We start from the raw sequence: 21,154 nt of genomic DNA, 5'->3' as shown, positions 1-21,154 counted from the left end.
GTTTTACTGGAACCTTTGCCGAGAGCCTGACATGAGTCAGTTCATGGAGTAAATAGAGCATTTTATTTATTTGAAATGATGGGAGGTCAGTTTGGAATGAATAAAGAAACTGTATAGCCTTTTGACTTTGTAAGTTCTAAAGATTCTGCTTATCTTTCAAAGAGAAATCTCTGCAACCCCCTTTAATTTTTTCTCTTGTAGGGGCTGGTTCATAGGCAAAGCCACAGTGAATTTGGGTATAAATACACAAGAAAAGCCATATGATTTGTAGCTCTCATAAATGTTTAAAATATGTATACAGAGAGAAAAAAATAATTCTTTAATTATTTTTAAGAATTGGCTTGGCTGGGCGCGTTGGCGTGGTGGCTCATGCCTGTAATCCCAGCACTTTGGGAGGCCTAGGTGGGCAGATCACCTGAAGTCAGGAGTTCGAGACCAGCCTGGCCAACATGGCAAAACCCCATCACGATCAGTGACACGATCTCGGCTCACTGCAACCTCCGTCTCCTGGGTTCAAGCAATTCTCCAGCCTCAGCCTCCCAAGTAGCTGGGATTACAAGTGCCTGCCACCACACCTGGCAAATTTTTCTATTTTTAGTAGAGACGGGGTTTTGCCATGTTAGGCAGGATGGTCTTGAACTCCTGACCTCGGGTGATCCTCTTGCCTTGGCCTCCCAAAGTGCTGGGATTACAGGTGTGAGCCACCCTGCCAGCCAGTGCTGGGATGAATATAAGCAAAAGGTGTAACCTGGGGGCAGAGAGGAAGGAGCCTCACTAAGCCTGGGGGTAGGGTAGTGATAATGAGGAGGAGCATGAGGGGTCAGCTGTTGAAGAATGAGGAGGGGATATTCAAGGTAGAGAGGACAGCGTGCACCAACACATGGCTCTTGTCATTTAGAAAGGAGCACCAGCAACAGTGGTGAAGGGTAGACGTGTCACACTGTGTGTGTGATGCTCCAGGGACAGCCTTGAGGCAGGGCTGTCGTCCCACCAAGGGTGGACTGTGTGCATAGAGAACCATAGTGACCCCTGGCTACTCAGCCTCTGGCTTCCTGGACCGCGTCTCCCCACCCCACACTGACCTGCCTCCAGAATGGTTCAATCACTGGGCCTCGATTCTGATCAGATTCCAAAGTGGACCCCAAATGCCTCTCCACATCATTCTTCCTTTCTTGGAAAAAGCCTGTGAAATGTGAATCCTTTCCTCTAGGCACAGTGGTTTGCTCATCCCCCAGTCGTATCCAGCCTACGCACTCACCCACAGGAATGTTTCTTGTGTTTACAAAACCAGCAGAAAGCACTCTCAGAATGACCCTGAGACCTGCAGTCAATGGATCAATGGCTCTGCCTCTATGGTAAAAATTGAATCTGTCTAGATTCCCTGCAACCCCACCCCCATTGATTTTTGAGGAGGGATAGTACTAGGAGCTCTCCTTCCCACAGGGGTGTCAGTGGAGTGAGGAGGAAGAACAAGGAGCAGAGGGTGGGATGGTTCCAGCCAGTTCTTCGAGGCCAAGCCCAGGGCTTAGAAGGCTGATGAGGAAATACAGAATGTAGGCACAGCCAGACCCCTTCTGTCTGGGTGGAAGCAGGGATGCTAGAATTTTACCCTTAGACCTATTGTGACCATCAGAAAGCTGCCCCTGACCTGAATCCATAGATGTCTGAATTTAACTCAGAAATCTCCTCCAAGGCCGGGCACAGTGGCTCATGCCTGTAATCCCAGCACTTTGGGAGGATCACTTGAGGTCATGAGTCTGAGACCAGCCTGGCCATCATGGCAAAACCCTATCTCTACTAAAAATACAAAAGTTAGCTGGGTGTGGTGGCGTGCACCTGCATTCTCAGCGACTTGGGATGCTGAGGCAGAAGAATCGCTTAAACCTGGGAGGCAGAGGTTGCAGTGAGCCGAGATCGCTCCACTGCACTCCAGTCTGGGTGACAGAGTGAGACCCTGTCTCCAAAATAAAAGAAATTTACTGCAAAGGGATGTTGCATTTCAGGTGAATGCATGTAGCCTTCAGAGGCCGGGCTATTTATTAGATGTATTTTATAACTGAGGATTCTAGGTAAACACAAGCCAAACAGATCCACCAGAAGCCTAGAGCTGTGAACTCTTCCTTTGCAAAGCTTGTCTCCAGTAAAACCTCACGTAGACACAACTCCTTGAGTGCCTTGCCCATTACTCTGGTCTCAGAATGCCCTGGGTGTGCCTGCACACAATAGGACTGTAAAGGTGCAGTGCACCTGACTTCCCTGTGGCTGCATTCAGGGGCAGGGTAGAGGTATATAGAGTATGGAGGCACGCCAGGAGCTGAGTATTTTTCTTAGCGTTAATTTTCGACCAAATACAAAACAGCAGAGAAGGAAACAGACAACTTGCTTGAAATATTTATTCCTTGCATAATATGGTTTTCATCTCCCTAGAGAACACTAACGGGATGGGCAAAGCCTGACGGAATGGCAGGGTGGGGAAGCAGTTGCTGCCTCTCTTGAGTTGCAACCCATCAGCCATTTATGGTTTTTGTAGGACTAATTGATTCACGCCTGGTGCCATTCTTCCATTCATAAACATCCTTGACTGCTGCAGATGAGTCCTGCAAAACACTCCAGCCTCCATTTATTAGTTTGTTCTTTCATTCATTCATTCAGGAAAGGGGTATGACAAGCCTCCTCTGTGCTAGACTCTGTTAGCTGCTAAGGAGGTAAAAGTAGCATCTACACTCAAGCTCTCCCCAGCACGAAGAATGCATTTATGTTCCAACATCAATTCTCTGACTGCAGCTGCTGTCCTATTCAGTTATGACACTACCTAGTGTTAGTGTAGACCCCACAAGCTAAGAGTTCAGTCCCATGAGGCTGCCCCAAATTCAGTCACCAGCCACAAGTGGGGTCCTCAGATTCCTCACACTTCTGCCCAGCCGACCACAAATTTGGGGTTTTCTATGACTCCCTCGCCCATCAAGTTTAATAATTCTCTAGAAGGACTTGCAGAACACAGGAAAGCACCATATTTACAATGACTGGCTTCTTATAAAGAATGCAGATTGTAGCCTTGTTTACTACATTAAAGATGTTCAGGACTCTGCTGAAGCCCTTGAAGCCTTTTTGGCTTCTAGATAATTCCACCGTGACAGTGTGTATTTGGATTAGACTGTGGCTTAACTGGACATCCAGTTAGCAAGTGGTGGTTGTTGTCTAGGTGACAGATGATGGTGGCCTGGGCTCAGGGAAGTGACCACAGAGATAGAGAGGAAGACAGGTGGATTCAAGAGCTACTTAGGAGAAATGCAAGTGAAAGAAGGAAGAGTTGAAGGCGATGGTAAATTTCTGGATCCGGTAGTCAGGTTGGCAGATGGTGGAGTATTTCTTTAACCACCAAGGAAGAAGCATTTTGGAGCCGTGAGGATGCTCTGTTGGAGACACTCTGGATGGTGAGCTGCAGGTTGGCCTGGGACATTTTCTAGTTGTTCTCTGAAATGTCTCTTTTTATCCTTTGCTTTGATAAACAACTGATTGCCCAGGGACCAGTGAAGAATCTTGATGATAAAACTCTTACTTGTAGTGAAAGAATCATGGGATCTTTTGCATTTTCTTACATCAAAAAGGACCTTGAACTGAAAGCTCTCTTTAAAAAATAAACAAACAAACAACAACAAAAAAAACCCACCCTACCCTGCATACTATCACCTGCTAAACTACCCAGTGTCAGAAGGATAACTTCAGAGATGCTGTGGTGGCAGCTGATAGTGCCTGACATTTAGTGAGTGCTCAGCATGTGCCGGGCGTTGTTCTGAATGCTTCATGTGGATTAGTTCATTTCCCCTTCCAGCAGCCCTGTGAGCTCAATACTGTTATTATTTACATCCCACAGGTAAAGGGAAACTGGGGCACAGTAGGTTGAAAAATAACGGAAATTGAGTTTGTTTGAAAAATTTTAAGGCTAAAAGCCTTCAGTCTTATCTAATCACATCTATCTTTTGATTTCGGGTTGGATTTTTCTTTTGGGAATCAGTCAAAACCCACTGTGGGTTATTAAAAGTAGAAGATGACTTATAAAGGGATAATGAGGATAGCCTCCTTTGGCTGGGAAGACAGAATTTTTCATCCAAATTCGAATCTCCAGTGTCACCTTGCATGTCCATTTCTGGATTTATATTTTGTATTTTAGTATTTATATCCCATGTTTCATTTGACTCTGGGATACAAGCAATTGTCAGATGCACCATTATTTTCCAGACCACTAAGAAAGGAAAAAAAAAAAAAACCTACCAATTAAACTGAGACACACCATTGATTGTAAGACACACCCTGATTGGTGAGGTGTAAAAATGGGGGAAAGTGGCTCTCTTAGAATGAAATATCTTAGAATGAATTTGTGTGAGTCAGGGGCAGGTGAAAGTCATTTTGCAGGATTCTAATGGCTTCTCCATACACCTCTCTCCGAAGAAAGAAAGGACTTGGGGTGTTTTGCTGACTCCTGGCAGCATTCTTGGCCCAGTGTATCCTGGGTTTGCTCTTCCCCGTTGGAGAGCCCTTTGCCAGAGAACAGCCGCTGGCTTGTTGAGCCAGGAAGCTTACCATGTGAGTGCAGCTTGTGTCTGAAGAGGCTGGGCCAGTACAGATAATACGAATCACATTTCACTGGCTTTTTGATCGGCTGTTTAGCTCCTGGCAGCTTGTTCCCAGCATTCATGTTTGCTGTGAGTAGGAAACACAAAGAACCTCGTCTTCAGAACGAGCAAGACTTGGGGCTGGATTCTAGCTGTGCCCGTGGCTGGCTTAGTGCTCGTGATTGTGACCCTGTGCAGACCACTTTGCCTCCCTCAGTCTCAGTTTCCCCATCTATCAAAACGGATATTCATTCCTGCCTTGAATGTGTTATGTAATGATTAAGGAAAATAAAATGCAAGTGTTGAAGTTGATACAGGATCTTTATTTCATTCCAGAAAACTCTGTAAAGTTTCCTCATTTAAAAATTCCTTCCTTCTGTGGCCGGGTGTGGTGGCTCACACTGTGATCCCAGCAGTTTGGGAGGCCGAGGCAGGCAGATCACTTAAGGTCAGGAGTTCGAGACCAGCCTGGCCAACAAAGTAAAACCCTGTCTCTACAAAAAATACAAAAATTAGTCGGACGTACTGTCTTGAACCCAGGAGGCAGAGGTTTCAGTGAGCTGAGACTGTGCTGCTGCACTCCAGCCTAGGCAACAGAGCGAGACTCTGTCTCAAAAAAAAAAATTCCTTCCTTCTTTAGGGGTGCTGCCTTGGCCCATGACATGGTGCATTCACAATGCTTTGCCCCAGGAACATTTTCTGCAAAGAGAATCATCATGATTTCCCCTGGGGTGGGGGAATGAGGGGCTCCTGGCTGCTGTTCATCAGAATTCCCCAGCGTGAATACACAAGACCTGGAAACTAGCACCAGGAAAAAAAAAAAACTCAAGACTGAAGATGCCTAAGATATTACGGAAGAAAGCCGAAAGCAATTCTTTGCTCAAGAATTTTGTCTGGGAAGCCCATCGAAGGCACCCCCTCCCTCCTCCTCTTGGCTGCTTGATGGTCCTGGAATTGGGTGGTTCTGAAGTATTAGGCCATTTAAGGGAATGATGGTTGAGGCCAGTGAGCAAACTTGGTCACGTTGTATCAATGCTTGATTCATTTACAAATAGTTGAACACCTGCCGCCTTCCAGGCAAGTGTGCTGACTGAGGAGATACAGTACTGAGCAAAAGCATTCATGGGTTCTGCCCCCATGGGACTGCCCCCTGACTAGGGGAGACTGACGTCAATCAAATAACTAGAGAAATAAAGATGAAATTCAAACCGGGGGTAGTGCTGTGAATAAGTATAAGGGATTTCAGAGATCAAGTAAGAGAAGCCTAATCTGGGGAGAACGTTCATGGCAGGATTCCCTGAAGGATCGAGAATTAAGCGAGACCTGTAGGATAAAAGGTGTTAGGAATGTAGCAGAGGGACAGCGGAGTGAAGATGGGAAGGGGCCCAGGCCCTGGAGGATGAGAGGGAGAGGAGAGAGGGAGAGAATGGCCCACAAAGGCTGAGGCTATGAGGTAGACAGGCAATGACCTTTCATGCCTTGCAGGGCAGGCCATGTTAAGGACATTGTTCTTTTCTTGCGAGCAATGGGAGCTGTTGAAAAGCAGGGAGAATATTTGCATTTTGAAAGTAATCCACAGCCGGGTGTGGTGGCTCATGCCTGTAATCCCAGCACTTTGGGAGGCCGAGGCAGGTGGATCACTTGAGGTCAGGGGTTCGAGACCAGCCTGGTGAAATCCTGTCTCTACTAAAAATACAAAAATTAGCTGGGCATGGTGGTACACGCCTGTAATCCCAGCTACTTGGGTGGCTAAGGCAAGAGAATCTCTTGAACCTGGCAGGCGGAGGTTGCAGTGAGCTGAGATCATGCCACTGCACTCCATCCAGCCTGGGCAACAGAGCGAGACTCTGTCTCAAAAAAAAAAAAAAAAGAAAAGAAAGAAAGTAGCCCAGGGCTGCTCTGGGCGAGCTAGTCCAAGTGCAGTCTGGGGTGAGACATTAGGGGCTGTTGGCATCCGTTCAGGTGAGAGATCGTGATGGCCCAGTGAGGGTAGAGGTAGCAGAGGTGAGACGAGGATGGAGTCAAGTCCGTGGGAGCTGGAATAGCCAGGACCAGCGCTCAAGGAGTCAGTGGTGACTCTCCTAACACTAGCCGATGGGAGTGAAGCGGACGGGCTTTTGTATATATTAAATCAGTACCAACACAACTCTCTGAATTTGTGGACCTCAAAAGATCACTCTATCTTAAAACCAGTATATCCAACTGGGACATGAAATAATTTCTTTCACGGTTTTTTAAATAAATATAATTACATGTTATATTAGTGAATTTAATAAATAAACATTGTAGTTTTAGTTTATCATCTATCCTGAATGGAAATGTGCTGACTATAATTATAGCAATCTTTACAGAGTATACTTATTTTAGAATGCTACAATTTGAGAGTCCTTTAATTATAATACACATTTAAAATAACTTTGCTATAATCATAGGATAACTTAAATTTATATTTTCCAAATTAGATAACACTGGGTTCAGTGGCCTTTTTTTCTTTCCTATGTAGATACAGCTTTTAAAGTCAGCATTATTAATTATGGATAGACATGTGCCTTATAACTTGTGAAAGGAAGTAAACATACATTTTTCCAATTTCTGACAATCATAGGCTGTTATTTTTAAATTTTATTTTATCTATTTATTTATTTTAGATGGAGTCTTGCTCTGTCGCCCAGGCTGGAGTGCAGTGGCATGATCTCAGCTCACTGCAACCTCCCCCTCCCAGGTTCAAGCAATTCTTCTGCCTCAGCCTCCCCAGTGGCTGGGACTACAGGCGTGTGCCACCACACCCAGCTAATTTTTGTACTTTTAGTAGAGACGAGGTTTCACCATATTGGCCAGGCTGGTCTTGAACTCCTGACCTCATGATCCGCCCACCACGGCCTCCCAAAGTGCTGGGATTAGAGGCATGAGCCACCGTTCCCGGCCTCATAGGCTGTTATTTTTTTAAATTGCTACCACAATCAAAGCCCACCGAGCAAGTTTGGTCAAACACAATGTGTCTCAATCTGGTGTCTCCCGACTTCTGTTCACCATCCTACACAAGAGTTGAGAACATTCTGAGGTGGTCTGCAGCCCTCTGTGTTATGTTATTAGAACATCATAGAATAGATCGAGAGACTAGAAGTAGCCCTCTAGACCAGCCCTGAGTCATGTGGCCCAACAAGGCCCACAATTGGCCATGCTGTTTGGCTGCTTGCAGAGGAAAAGCAAGGGTTTACAGCTTTCCAGAGCTTCCCTGCTGGTGGACTCGTATCATACACACGTTAAGTATATCTGGATTAATTTTGCACTAGCCAGCATTTTAAAATAGAAGAGAAAACTCACAGTTTTCATAGTGCTGGTGACACCCAGCCTTCCCTCTGTAAGCCGTTGGCCACAGGTGGTGGGTCTCTGTGAACAGAGCACCTGCCCTGAGGCAGATCCCAGGAGAGAATGGGAGAATGTTTTTACAGGTTTCTTGTCTACTAAAAACACATGAAACCAGTGGCTCAGGTGGCCAGATTAATGTATGGTGATGATTACTCCTACATCCTTGAGGAAGAAATTGAAGGCATGGTAAAGAATTATTCTGAGGGGTGGAGGTAGTGACTACATGGAAGAATGGGTGAGTGGGTCACCTTGAAAATATGCTGAAACACCCAGGCGCTGTGGCTCATGTCTGTAATCCCAGCACTTTGGGAGGCTGAGGTGGGAGGATCACTTGAGGCCAGGAGTTCAAGACCGTCTGGCCAATAAAGCAAGACCCAATCTTTATTAAAAAAATTGAAAAACTAGCTGGGCATGGTGGTGCACGCTGGTAGTCCCAGCTGCTTAAGAGGCTGAGGCTGCAATGAGCTATGATCATTCCACTGCACTCCAGCCTGAGTGACAGAGCAAGACTCTGTCTCCAAAAAGGAGAAAATTATGCAGAGACTTCTCAAGCAGCAAATTTCTTATATATAGTAGTTCCCCCTTCTCCTCAGGGGATATGTTCCAAGACCCCCCGTGGATGCCTAAAACTGCAGATAGTACCCGAACCTTACATATACTGTGGTTTTTCCCATGCATACATGTCTATGGTAAAGTTTAATACATAATTTAGGCACAGTAAGAGATTAACAACAATAATCATAGAACAATTATAACAATATACTGTAATAAAAGTCATGCGAATGTAGTCTCTCTCTTTCAAAATACCGTATTTTACCACACCATGGGTAGCTGAAACTTTGGAAAGCAAAACCACAGAGGAGGGGCCAGTGTAGTACAATCGTTGGGTAGCACCCCTCCGTGGACTTAGATACATACTATCTACACATTTGTACTCACTTGACTGATGAGAGTTATATACACAAAGCTGTCCATACTGTATTTACTGGCCATCTAAGGCATTTTCAAGCGTGATCTTTGACTATAATTTTCTCATAATGTGCTAACTTAGAACTTATTCCCTGTCTGAGAAGTGACTTTTCCTTACTAAAATCTGACTACCTTTTCTATTGGGATGTGCTTTAAGCCTGATTGCCTCTTGCTCCAAATTAAACTTTCTCCTCTGCTTATGAGCGAAAAATACAGAATATGTTCCTACATCCAGGGCAATTTTCCCTGACCCTTTCTTTCTTCAGACCAAATGGTTCATTGCATTTAATGTTCTCTACATCACTAAGAGGGATAGATGGAAACTGTAGGGCCCTTCCTACGAGGCGGTGGGGCAGAGAATAGGTTCAGTGTTAAGGGAATTAGGCAGTGTGGCTCAACCCTGCCTCTGTACCATTCTTTCTGTGACCTTAGGTGAGTCCCTTGACTTCTCTAGGACTTGGTCTCCATTGAAACATGAGCAGATTGGCCCAATTGGATAACCCCTTCCAGCTCTAACATTTTGTGTTGAAACTATTAAACAGACATTTATCAAGCACCTGCTGTATACACACATGACATTGTACTAGGGGCTGTGCTGGGAAAGACCAAAATCCTGCCCTGAAGAAGTTTAGAAATTATCTCTCTGGTTTGAGTGATAGGTAAGGCCCCTGCATAGGCAGCCCAAGGTGGAAGCTCATGAGCTGGTGTCCCCTGCTGTCACCCTGCTGTTCCCACCTACAGATCAGATTTGTAGTAGCTGCTCCTTTGGACACAGTGCCTCTTGGTCCATGTTTATCTTTTAGGGCAGCAGGCTTCTTTTGCAAGAGGCCATGGTCTGGGGGCCATACTCTGTGTCACACTACTCTGCCATTGTAGGGAGAACTGGTACAGGCAATATGGTAAATAAATGGATGTGGCTGTGTTCTAATAAAACTTTATTTGCAAAGATGGTTTGCTGACCATGTGTTAGTCATTCAAAAGATTAACACCCTGTCTTAAACTCCAGAAGTGGTTGCCTGCACCTAACTGGGGTCTGTGGACCTGGCCAGATAATTCCTAAACATGGGCCAGGCTCCGCATAGACCCCACTTTCAGTTTTTCATCATCAGAGACCTGTCTGGAGGTCTTGTTGTTACTGGGCTTGTTCTACAGCAAGAGCATTCAAGACTCTCCACTAGAGAGTCAAAGTAACTGCCAAGGATTCCCATGGGCCCCCAGAGCCAGGAGAGCGGATGCTTGCCACCTTTGTCTTCAGGAGCAGACCCTTCTATCCAGACAGAGGCTCTTTCATTGAGATTGACCCAACAAAGCCAGCTCGTGCCCGTTTTTGGAAACACCCACAGGCTCTTACCTTGTTTCCACATCTCTTAGCCTCTTCAGAATGTTCTGAAAGGAAAGAATGCTGTCTGGCTCTGTGTTCCAGGGTTGTGTTGGCAGAAGAGTTGGTGCAGGTTGTGCAGTGTGAGAAGGCAAGTCATGAAGAGTTGCCCCAGGACATTTTCCTTGTCAGGAATAAGCCAGGCTAAATGTGCCCTTTGGGCATTGGAAATTGGAAATGGCTGGTCCTAGAAAAACAGCCACCTTAAATCCTTTTGGGGCATGAATAAATACTTTTTTTACATCCTGGAAAATTGTGGTTTTGACTCCAGCAAGGACCCCAGGGAGGAGGGGCACTTGTTCCAGAAGCTGATATTTCAGCAAGCCGTGCTTGGGTCTCTCTTTTTTGCAGGGAGAGGTGATATCCAGCCTCAGTTGGACAGTGCTCTCCAAGATGTCAATGATAAGTATCTCTTATTGGAAGAAACAGAAAAGCAGGCTGTCCGGAAGGCTTTGATTGAAGAACGTGGCCGATTCTGCACCTTCATCTCTATGCTGCGGCCAGTGATTGTAAGTTAATGGAAAACTCCAGAAGGTTTAAACTGCTGGTGTAGAGGTGGCTTCCTTCTAATTTTATCCATCCACTGTTGAGTCTTGGAGAATCTACTGTCAGGAATCACGATGGTGGAATCTCTTGTACAGACCAGTGATTCAGTGCAAGTTGATGGCCACGTAGCTCACTCCTCATTCACTGTTCTAGCACCACTTGTTCCGCGTTACTTTGTCTCACCAAGTCAAGAAGGCCCAGCAGGGTGGTTCTCAAAGTGAGGTCCTCAGGTCAGCAGCATCACATGGGAACTGGCTAGAAATGCAAGTTCTTGGGCCCAACCCAGACCCACCAAGTCCAAACCTCTGGGGGTGGGGACCCAGTCATCTGTGTTTTAAAGGAGCACTCCAGGTGGTTTTGAGACTCACTGTTGCAGCCGAGTACTAAGGGGTGACCATGAGATGAATATCCAAGAGCCTCAATGAATCAATTTAGACTTAATTTTTAAGGAAATCATTTGCATGCCGTAATTGAGAACTTGCACTGTAGGCGTTCTGGAAGCCGATTCGAAGGTACCAGCTCATTTCCCTTAGCCCTAGCAAAATGTCTGAATTTGAGTTGTTCCCCTGAGCATAGAACTTTTCCATGGATCATTCTAGCCCAGCTCGTAGTCGCAACTTGGCACTTCAATAAAGCACATGGGATGTTTCTTTCATGGTCCCCAGCTCCTGTCTTACTTGTCTTTTACTAAGTTGGTGGAAAAGCACAAGAAAGAAGGGGAAAAGTTAGCCTCTGTTGAACACACAGGCACTGTCACAAAGATCTGGACCAAAATATATCCAAGTCGTGTCATCCATTGAAGCTAAGCAACTTCAGAAAAGGGCCACAGTGTGAAGAGGGCTGTGCTGCAGGATCCCGTGGGAACACACAGTCAGACCATCTGAGCAGGCCTGGTAGTCCCCCAGGCCCTGGGAGGGAGGCCTGTGTGTTCCCCACTGTCCCCTGTGCACAGGTCACTCCTCCATTATGGCAGATTTCTTTTTCCATCTCATTTCCCAAAAGAAAAGGCGTGTAGTGCCTTCAGCAAAGATTTGCCAGTCCCAACAGTGCCTTTTCTGAAAAACTGAAAGGGTTATACAGAGACCCTAATGAAAACAATTGGACTGGAGCGATGAAGGGAATCACTCATGATAATAACATTTCATGAATGACTTTTCCTTCAGGAAGAAGAAATCTCAATGCTAGGGGAAATAACCCACCTTCAGACCATCTCGGAAGATCTAAAAAGCCTGACCATGGACCCTCACAAACTGCCCTCCTCAAGTGAACAGGTAGGCTTCAGGGGTTAAGCACTTACAGGATCAAACCAAAGAGGTAAAAGCTCAAGGCCCTGAGTGTTCCTGTGGCATGTGTCACGTCTTAAATTGTAGTCATATTCACCACGTCCTTCATGATGTAATATATGAAATCACCACAGCGAGCTGTTACATAGAACCTATTGTGTGTCAGGCACTGTCCCAAGCTCTTTACATAGCCTGACTTCCTCCATTCATCTTCATGATTATGCTTGTTTTATAGAGAAGGATGCGGAGGCACTGAGAGATGGAGTCACTTAGCCAGGTTCAGCTAGCTAGCAGGTAGTGGAACTGGTATTTGAACCAAGTTGGTCAGGTTCCAGATCCCATGCACTTAATTGCTGTGTTCATCTGCCCTCTAGAAGTCAACTCTCCTAAGAACACGTCGCTGGTGTGTTTTGGTTGACACTGTCAACCATTCTCCATTTCTCCCATTCTAATTGAGCAATGCATGGAGAGCTCTCTCATCTTATGAAAAAGATGACATTTTTATGCTTTATTCATTTAATTCACATCACACGCACACTATGGGAAGAGACATATTTGGGGGAACTGATGAATCACACGCTGGCTTTTGTGCTTGGTAACAATCTTTTCGTCTCCTTGGAGAGCTGGCTCAGAGGGCAAATTTGGGAGCTCATGTTTTCTATTCTATCAAATTATATTTATTAGACCAGAGCATGCATGCATTCACTTGACAAATAAACATTTACTGAGTGCTTCTTATGTGAATGAAAGGTGGACCTTATACTCATGTGGCCCTCTGTCAAGCAATGGAGACAGATATAGAAATAATGGTGAAAGAATTGGCTTGTTCTTGATTCTGTCAGGCTTTAAAATTTCTAGTGCTGGTCAAATAGGGCAGAAATGACCACTGAATATCAAGTGGTTAAAATGCGCTACCAACAAGTCTGGGAACCATGATTAACTTTATGGCATTACAAGAGGAAAATCCTGTAAATTCTAGCCTTGGGTGTAAATGGCTCTTATAAATTATTAATTGGTCACTGTATTTCTCCCTCTCTCGACTGATATTTCATGATTTTCCTTTTCCCTGCCTTTCCTTCTCCCTATTAATTATAGTTTTACTTTCTCAGTAGAAGGATTATGACATTGATGGATTTGGTACTGTGGCTCTTCAATTTAAAAAAAAATTTTTAACGTGTTTTGCTTTCATTCCCACCCCCACGATGGCAGCGTTTTGATGCTTTGGTGGATGTTAAGCTTTGATGGCTAACGCTTCCCTTCTCAGCACCTCATTCACCCAGCTGGCTCTGTCCCCTTAGGTGATTCTGGACTTGAAAGGTTCTGATTACAGCTGGTCGTATCAGACGCCACCCTCTTCCCCCAGCACCACCATGTCCAGAAAGTCCAGTGTCTGCAGGTAAGTGAAGCCGGGGTCCACTCTTGCTTTCAGGACGGGTCGTTTTTCTTTATGCTAATGTGAGCAATGGAGCCAGTCCTTATCTCTTAGAATGGCTCATTCTCAAACAGGAAATAGGGGGATGATGAGCTGAAAGAATGGTCATAATTTTGGTCTTGCTCTTTAGTCTCTGGATTAATTTTGGATCAGAAAGAAAACCCCATTAGCCCTTGACTTGTGGATGTAGCTTATTCTCTCTCACTTGTATGTTGTAGGGATTTTCCCATTCTATGAGATCACATTTGATTTTCCTGTTTAGCAGAGTGAAAACCTTCTAAGGCCTAAAAAATGGTGAACCTGGGTTGATTCTTACACAGGCTGATCTCACTGTTGCCAGAACAAACGAAGGAAGTAACAATGGCTTATGCCCTCATTTCACCCCATATTTTTGTTTCAGGGTTTCATAAAGTAAATAGAGTTCTTGCTCTGTCAGTCACTGCTACTACCACCACCGCTACCACGACCACACCTCTATTAATTAGTACTGTTCCCTATTGGAACAAAATCTGTTGGAATAGTTCTGCCATCTGCAAAACTGTTGTCTAGCAATTTTCTGTTAGAAGTCAGTTCTTGGCTTGCCGAGTAGGAAAGTTCTTTTTCTCTCCTTGAAAGATGGAAGCATGATGTACCATCTATCTCTCTTGGTATAGTAGTCCTGTTACTCTTTTAATTTAACTTTCAAAGCCAAATGAGTTTCCACTTCCTTTGAGAGTAAAGGGCAGGATGGATCTGCTCAATCTGTCTATGGTGATGTTTTGGTGCACGCTGATGCCTATTTCCTTCCACTGCGGAGCTTGTACACTATACACTTAGCAGGAAGTTCAGACCTAAGACGCTGCATCCTGGACATTCTGCCCCCTGAAGATATTGGTTTGTTTCTTATCTTTCGTCGACTATGTGTGTGTGTGTGTGAGTGAAAGAGAGACCTTTTTGTTGTTGCCAAGAAAAATCTCTCATTAGTGTAAAACAAAGTTGCGTGGCTGTTTTTTTCTTCCTTATAATTTTAGTTTGAGTAGAAAACCATGTTGCACTGACATCTGCAACTCTGAGGCTGCCGGGGTGGAGTTGCTGAGAGCTTTACTGTCGGTCCCCAACTGCCGCCTTCTGGCTGACTGGAGGGCAAAGTCAAAAATCATGATATTTATTCCTCACTGCAGCGATTTCCTCCAGCACGCTCCCCTATGTCTGTCTGAACATTTGCACCAAGTAATTCTAGTGTAGAACAGTCACACGGCCCTTGAGTACCTTATTAGCTGCCAGATTTTGCAAGCCAGAGTCTCTTGCAGACTTAGGAGCGGAAACCATGACTTTTCCTATCTCAGCCCTAGTTATTTACTTCATCCCTGCTGCTGCCTCTACAACTGCTCTTTTTATTTCAGCTCCGTTTGTTTGGACCATGGGAGTCTGTTTTCTGCTTTTTATGATCTAAGTTACTATACAGAATGTGGAGCATATTTTTTTTTTTTTTTTTTTTTTTTTTGAGATCGGGTCTCGTTCTGTTGTCCAGGTGGAGTGCAGTGGCATAATCTCAGCTCGCTGCAACTTCTGCCTCCTGGGTTCAAGTGATTCTCCTGCCTTGGCCTCCCAAGTAGCTACGATTATAGGTGTCTGCCACCATGCCTGGCTAATTTTTGTATTTTTATCAGAGGCGGGGTTTCACCGTATTGGCCAGGCTGGTCTCGAACTCCTGACTTCAGGTGATCCACCCGCTTTGGCCTTCTGAAGTGTTGGGATTACAGGCGTAAGCCACCGCACCCGGCCAGGAGCATGTTTCTTTTGAGTGGAGATGGAAGGCAGACAGAAATCCAGAGCGGGTGTGTCATTATTTGACATCCTGTTTACTGTGCCATTTCAAGAGCAAACAGCTGAGCATTGATTGCCCTTAGTCGCTGAAAGCTGCCTGCCTCTTGCCAAGTGTGCTATTGTGCCAGACCCACAGATATTTTAACACAGAAACAGCTGGGGTCAGAGTAAAAACATTAATTAAAGCATCACTTTGTTAAAAGGTAAAACACATGCACACCAACATAGTGAGTTGATTTGCTGATGTTCTTGACAGCAGGCTTGACCAGACTCAGCTAGGATGAAATCACCTCAGCAAATCCATCGGCAGTGCTTAGCTGGGTTGGCCTTGGTCATGTGGACCCAGATGGTCCATCCAAGAACATTCCAGTCATGCTGAAGCCCCAGTGGACTTTTGCTGCAGGCTCATGGTTCCTGCAGGCAGATTAGCCCTGTCCCTTTTCTTGCTACTGACATCAGCTCCCCTCGTTTTGGTGGTAGGCGAAGCAGCAGAGTTGGGCGCACTTGACGTTTTAGAACCCCAGACCTCCCTCGTAAGAATGCCACATGGTTACCATCGGAGACCTGAGTCCTGGCAGCTGTATTTCCCCCTGGGTCACCTGGAAAAGCATTTTGTTGACTACCTTCATGATTTGGTGTTTTGAAAACGTGTTTTGTGGTTTGCACTGCATCTCCAGGGCAGAGAGCTAATTGCATTATGTTGTGCTTCTCTCTCTTCCTCGTCTGTTCCCCTCCTTCCTCCTTCCTCTTACCACTGCTCCCCTTTCTTTACCTTCCGTGCCCACCCCTCACCCCCGCTTGTCCTCCACAGCAGCCTGAACAGTGTCAACAGCAGTGACTCCCGGTCCAGCGGCTCCCACTCGCATTCCCCCAGCTCACATTACCGCTACCGCAGCTCCAACCTGGCCCAGCAGGCTCCTGTGAGGCTGTCCAGCGTGTCCTCCCACGACTCAGGATTCATATCCCAGGATGCCTTCCAGTCCAAGTCACCATCCCCCATGCCGCCAGAGGCCCCCAACCAGGTAAGGGTGCCCTTGGCTCCAGGAGCAGCTGTCACACCTGGTGTCCTGACCACCGTCAGTGGCCAGAACCAAAGAAGCACCTTGGCTTAGACAATCCCCTGCCCACTGACTTGAGAAACCTCTGGTTTAATTTCTCATCTTTAGATGTATTGTTCCCCCAAAGGGAGAGGTGCTATAAGTGGGTTTGAAGCCTGTCTCCATGGTGGTAATGGTTGCATTACCACACCGATTTGGGGAGCTCTCACGTAAGTAGATGGATTGAAAGAGGTTTGACCACTCTCAGGCATCCCTGTAAGTGCCCAGCTTGGCATAATTAAATGCTATAATTAAAGGGCATGGCACAATGGGGACACCTCCTCCCCCACATCTCAGGTTCTCCCTGAATGGCTGAGATTCTATGGTTGAATAGCGCTTCCGATACCATCCCTTGGCGCTCTCAGGTTCCTTTTATCAATCTGTGTTGAGAATGAGAATGAATCATCAGAGCTTCTGCACATAATTCTGTTGGCACTTAGATTCTGGAAGGGAAGGTGTGGCAGAATCTCTTCAACTACAGCTGGGTTTAATGGTGCTAGGCCCAGCCCAGCCCAGTGGTTCCAGCTGGAGCAGAACGCAGGAGCTGGCCAGGGCATCAGAACACCCTTCATGTGCATCATCAATGTATGTGATCCTCTCTCTGTCCTCTCTCCCTTAGTGTCATTGGGTTGGTGTCGGCCTTGAACTTGGCAAGTAGCTCTACATACAGAATGCTGGGTGCCCCACAGCCCCACCTGCTGGGAAACCCATGTCAGAGCTCTGCGTTCCTCTCCTCACAGCTCAGCGCTTCCATTAGCATTTTTCAGCCATCCTGGGGGACTGTGGCCTCTGTCTGTCTTCCTTGGATACACACTCAATTTTAAACGCACTCAGAGCCAAGAGCCACGGCTATAGTTTGAGAGTGCTTGAGAGTGCGTGTCCCACCTGGGGTGCTTGGCTCGGTCTGTAAGGAGCTGCTCTTCCCCGCTGTGTGCTTCACTAAACCATATGTGCTGCTCACAAGCAGAGAGGGCAAAGGGTCGGGAGGAGGGCTGGAATGTGCAGTTCCTCCGGGCTGTTCTAGTGTGCAGCATAATTGTGTGTGTGTTTTTAATTGACAAATTAACATAGTAGTGTGCACTGACGCCCCTTTCTGAAAAGGAGAGGCCACATGCTGCAGCCTTCCCTTCCAAGACTGTGAGTGTGGATGGGGTAGAACAGAATGTTTCCCATGGCATGGAGGGAAGCAGAAGAGGGCATGTTGGGTTTACTTAAATCTGAAAACCTGTGCCCAAGACATGCATGGCTAGCAACTCTAGGGTAGTTTTTTGTTTTGTCGTGTTATGTTTTTAAGACAGAGTCTCGCTTTGTCACCCCAGGCTGGAGTGCAGTGGTGCAATGTTGGCTCACTGTAACCTCCGCCTCCTGGGTTCAAGCGATTCTCCTGCCTCAGCCTCCCGAGTAGCTGGGATTACAGGCACGCGCCACCATTCCCAGCTAACTTTTGTATTTTTAGTAGAGGTGGGCTTTTGCCAGGCTGGTCAGGTGGTCAGGTGATCCGCCCACCTCAGTCTCCCAAAATTCTGGAATTACAGGCATGAGCCACCGCGCCCGGCCACTAGGGTAGTTTTAATGAGCTCAGGGATGCTACAAAACTTAATAGAGAATTTTTATTTTTTAAGAAAGGCATTACGACTGCTTATTATTATAAGGTAAAGGGGAAATTGAAGGTCATTGTACAGATCACATTAGCCAGAGGGTACAATCTCCTGAAGGCAGTAACCTCCCCTTTATTAGGGAGAAAGGGGGCATACATCTAGGAGGCGCAGGAGCCCTTCATTTCTCTACTGAGTAACACAGGTCTGAGATGAAAGCCGAGTGATGGAATTTGTTCAGAATTCTCTGGTTTACCTCCCTCCACTCTTCAAATTGTGCCCTCACCCATCTGTGCCCAGGAGTGGGGCCATGTCTTCAATGAGGGTCTCACCCTAGAGCCATTTATTCCATCTGAGTCAAGAGGTTCTTTATAAAAAATGAGCAGAATTCCAAAGAAATCTGAACCTGCAGTCCTGCGGTGGGTTACTGTTTTATTGTTTTATTTTTGTTCGTTTTTTTTGAGACAGGGTCTCACTCTGTTGCCCGGGATGAAGTGCAGTGGCGGGATCATAGGTCGCTGTAACCTTGAACTCCTGGATTCAGGCCATTCTTCTACCTCAGCCTACCAAGTAGCTGGGACTATAGGCATGTGCCACCATGCTTGGCTAATTTTATTTTAGATCTGAGAATACATGTGCCTTGCATACTGGTGAGGATTGGGCTTCTATTTCCATTACCCAAATAGCATTGTCTCTGATAGGCAATTTTTCAACCCTCACTCCTTTCCTCTTTTATATTTTTTATTTTTTGTAGAGATGAGGTCTTGCTATGTTGCCCAGGCTGTTCTCCAATTCCTAGCCTCAAGCAGTCTTCCTGCCTTGGCCTCCCAAAGTGCCAGGATTACAGGCATGAGCCACCACATCTGGCTGTTTTTTGTTGATAAAGCCCTCTAAACCTCAAATTTTTTAAGTTCACAGTTTCTCGACTGGGAAATGGCACAAATGTGACTTAAATCCAAACCTTCCATCTTCAAATCCTGGGCTGCTAACCAGACACCGAGCTCAGAGTGCAGCTGGGATGTCCGTCCACCGTGGAGTCTCTCCTTGCTTTGGGTCCACTGAGCCCCACACATTGTTGAGTGTCTGATTGGCTTCTTGCCCTTACAGGACAGGAAAGCGAAATCTCTCTTCCTTTGTAGGGACCTTTCTTTTGTAGGTGAAAGGGACAGAAATATGATTCTGGCCTCCTTGATGGTGAATACAGGAACACTTTCAGATAAATTACAATAGAGAGGAGTCAGCTTATTTAAACAAACTGAGGTTAAGCCAGAGATTGCAGTTAACAGCGAAAAAATTTAAAGCAAGTACCTGGATGGATGCAAAGCAGTGCCCAGGAGACCCAACTTACGTGAAAGAGATGATCATTGTCACTCATTCATTATTTTTTGAGCACCAGCCATGTGCCAGGTCCAGAACTAGAAGAAACTCGGGTGTAGGTGAGGTCACAGGAACAGTCCCTGCCCCAGCTGAACATCAGGAAGCCAGACTGGGAGCGTATGCCGTGGCTGACTAGGACTCCAGCAGGGACCTGGGGTTCCATTCAGATCAGCGTAAAGAGATGGTTTCCCAAATGAGACCTCTCCAGAGATGGTTCATTCCACCCCACAATGGCCACCAGAAACATTGTGCTGACCAGAGGGCTTCACTGCCCCAAACCCCAAAATCACACTCCAGGATGAGAAACCTAAAAGTCTATCTTGATGAGGCTTCATAGCTGGAAACCACCCCTCATGGATCCACAGGCTGCATTTGATGAAAGGAGACTCCAGGAAGTCGAGCCATTCCAGGCAGACATGTAGCAAAAGCCCGAGCTGGGGTCCGCCCTCATGCAATAAATAACACCTGTGCACATAAGAGAGGTGACAGGCAGGGCCTCCCTGGGGACCTGGGCCTGTGGCACGTGAAGAAACACCCAAGAGAACACAAAGTCCCAATGCCATGACCAGATATTTCGGTGCCAGGCATGCTTCTGGGTCCCAGCAAAAGACACACAAATCCGTGTCCTTGGGGACCCACAGTCTAGTGACCTAGGGCTGGCCGGGTCGCACGCTTCTTTTCAAGGGCTCGAAAGCCTCTGCATGGATGCAACTTTGGGGGAAAAGTAACCCTAACCCTCTGCTTCTCTCATCCTCCCCTCTTCTGTGTATACGTCTGTCTCTTTCTCTCTGTGTGTGCCCTTCCCCACTCCCATCCCCATTCCTTTTTTTATTTATTATATTTTGGTGGTGTGTGGCTCGGTTTCTGTTGGTCCCCTCGTGTGGCCCCTCCCTTGCTGCAGAACTCGTCCAGCTCGGCCTCCTCCGAAGCCTCGGAAACCTGCCAGTCAGTGAGCGAGTGCAGCTCCCCCACCTCTGTCAGCTCGGGCTCTACCATGGGTGCCTGGGTGTCCACAGAGAAGGTGACCGCCCGGGTGGCAGCCACAGCGGCCCCACTCTCCCTGGTCCCCCTGCCTGCTGCTCACACAGCCCTCACAGCCGCGGCAACCTGGAAGCTCAGAATCGACACCAAGAGTGGGGCTCCTCTTGGGGACAGAGGGTGGGACAAGGCTGAGGGCATTTTCTAGAATGAGTGCCTGGCTGCTGGACAATGACCACATGGTTGTCTCAAGGGAGAGGAAGGGGTATGGGGAATTTGGAGGTGTGAAGGCTTTCTCCCAGACCAGGTGTTGCGTGCCTGTCCATCCTCCTCCCTCCCTTCCCGAGCCACCCACCAGACCGTTGGATGAGCCGTGTCACTGTGTCAGAGGCTGTGTGCTTTTCCGCTTTTTAGTTTGCACCCCCATCCCCCTGCCCTTGATTGAGAATGTGCTCCTGAGCAATGCGATGATTTTGGAAACCTAGAATGAACAGATTCATTTGAAGATGCTTTGAAATTTTTAAATTTGCATAATGAAATGAGCAAATCACTATCACCATTAAGTGAGGCTTCATTAGTTACATTATCAAAAACCATTGACAAGGCCACAAATTGAGGGCACTGATCAATTTCCAAACTTCTAAAACGTAGGTCAAACATAGATGCTTATTTGCTGTCAAACTGATGTGCATTCTTTGCACCCCGGCTCTT

General features: G+C 46.5%; 1 protein-coding gene across 7 annotated transcripts in view; it reads left to right on the top strand.

Moving 5' to 3' along the window:
* MTSS1 (MTSS I-BAR domain containing 1) overlaps positions 1-21,154 on the top strand; it is a 180,086-nt gene that overhangs the window by 151,683 nt on the left and 7,249 nt on the right. For 4 of the 7 annotated variants that reach the window (XM_034966573.3, XM_034966572.3, XM_034966569.3 and 1 more), the window contains exons 7-10: positions 10,681-10,838; positions 12,039-12,146; positions 13,457-13,554; positions 16,208-16,418. In XM_034966573.3, coding sequence (XP_034822464.1) covers positions 10,681-10,838; positions 12,039-12,146; positions 13,457-13,554; positions 16,208-16,418 — 575 coding nt within the window. Of the gene's footprint in view, positions 1-10,680; positions 10,839-12,038; positions 12,147-13,456; positions 13,555-16,207; positions 16,419-20,366; positions 20,487-21,154 lie in introns of all 7 variants that reach the window. The other 3 variants (XM_003820464.6, XM_063606890.1, XM_055116942.2) reach the window with 1 other exon arrangement.

This window comes from Pan paniscus, chromosome 7 (assembly GCF_029289425.2).
Source record: "Pan paniscus chromosome 7, NHGRI_mPanPan1-v2.0_pri, whole genome shotgun sequence".
Classification (NCBI taxonomy): domain Eukaryota; kingdom Metazoa; phylum Chordata; class Mammalia; order Primates; family Hominidae; genus Pan; species Pan paniscus.
This window is presented reverse-complemented; position numbering and strand designations above follow the sequence as displayed.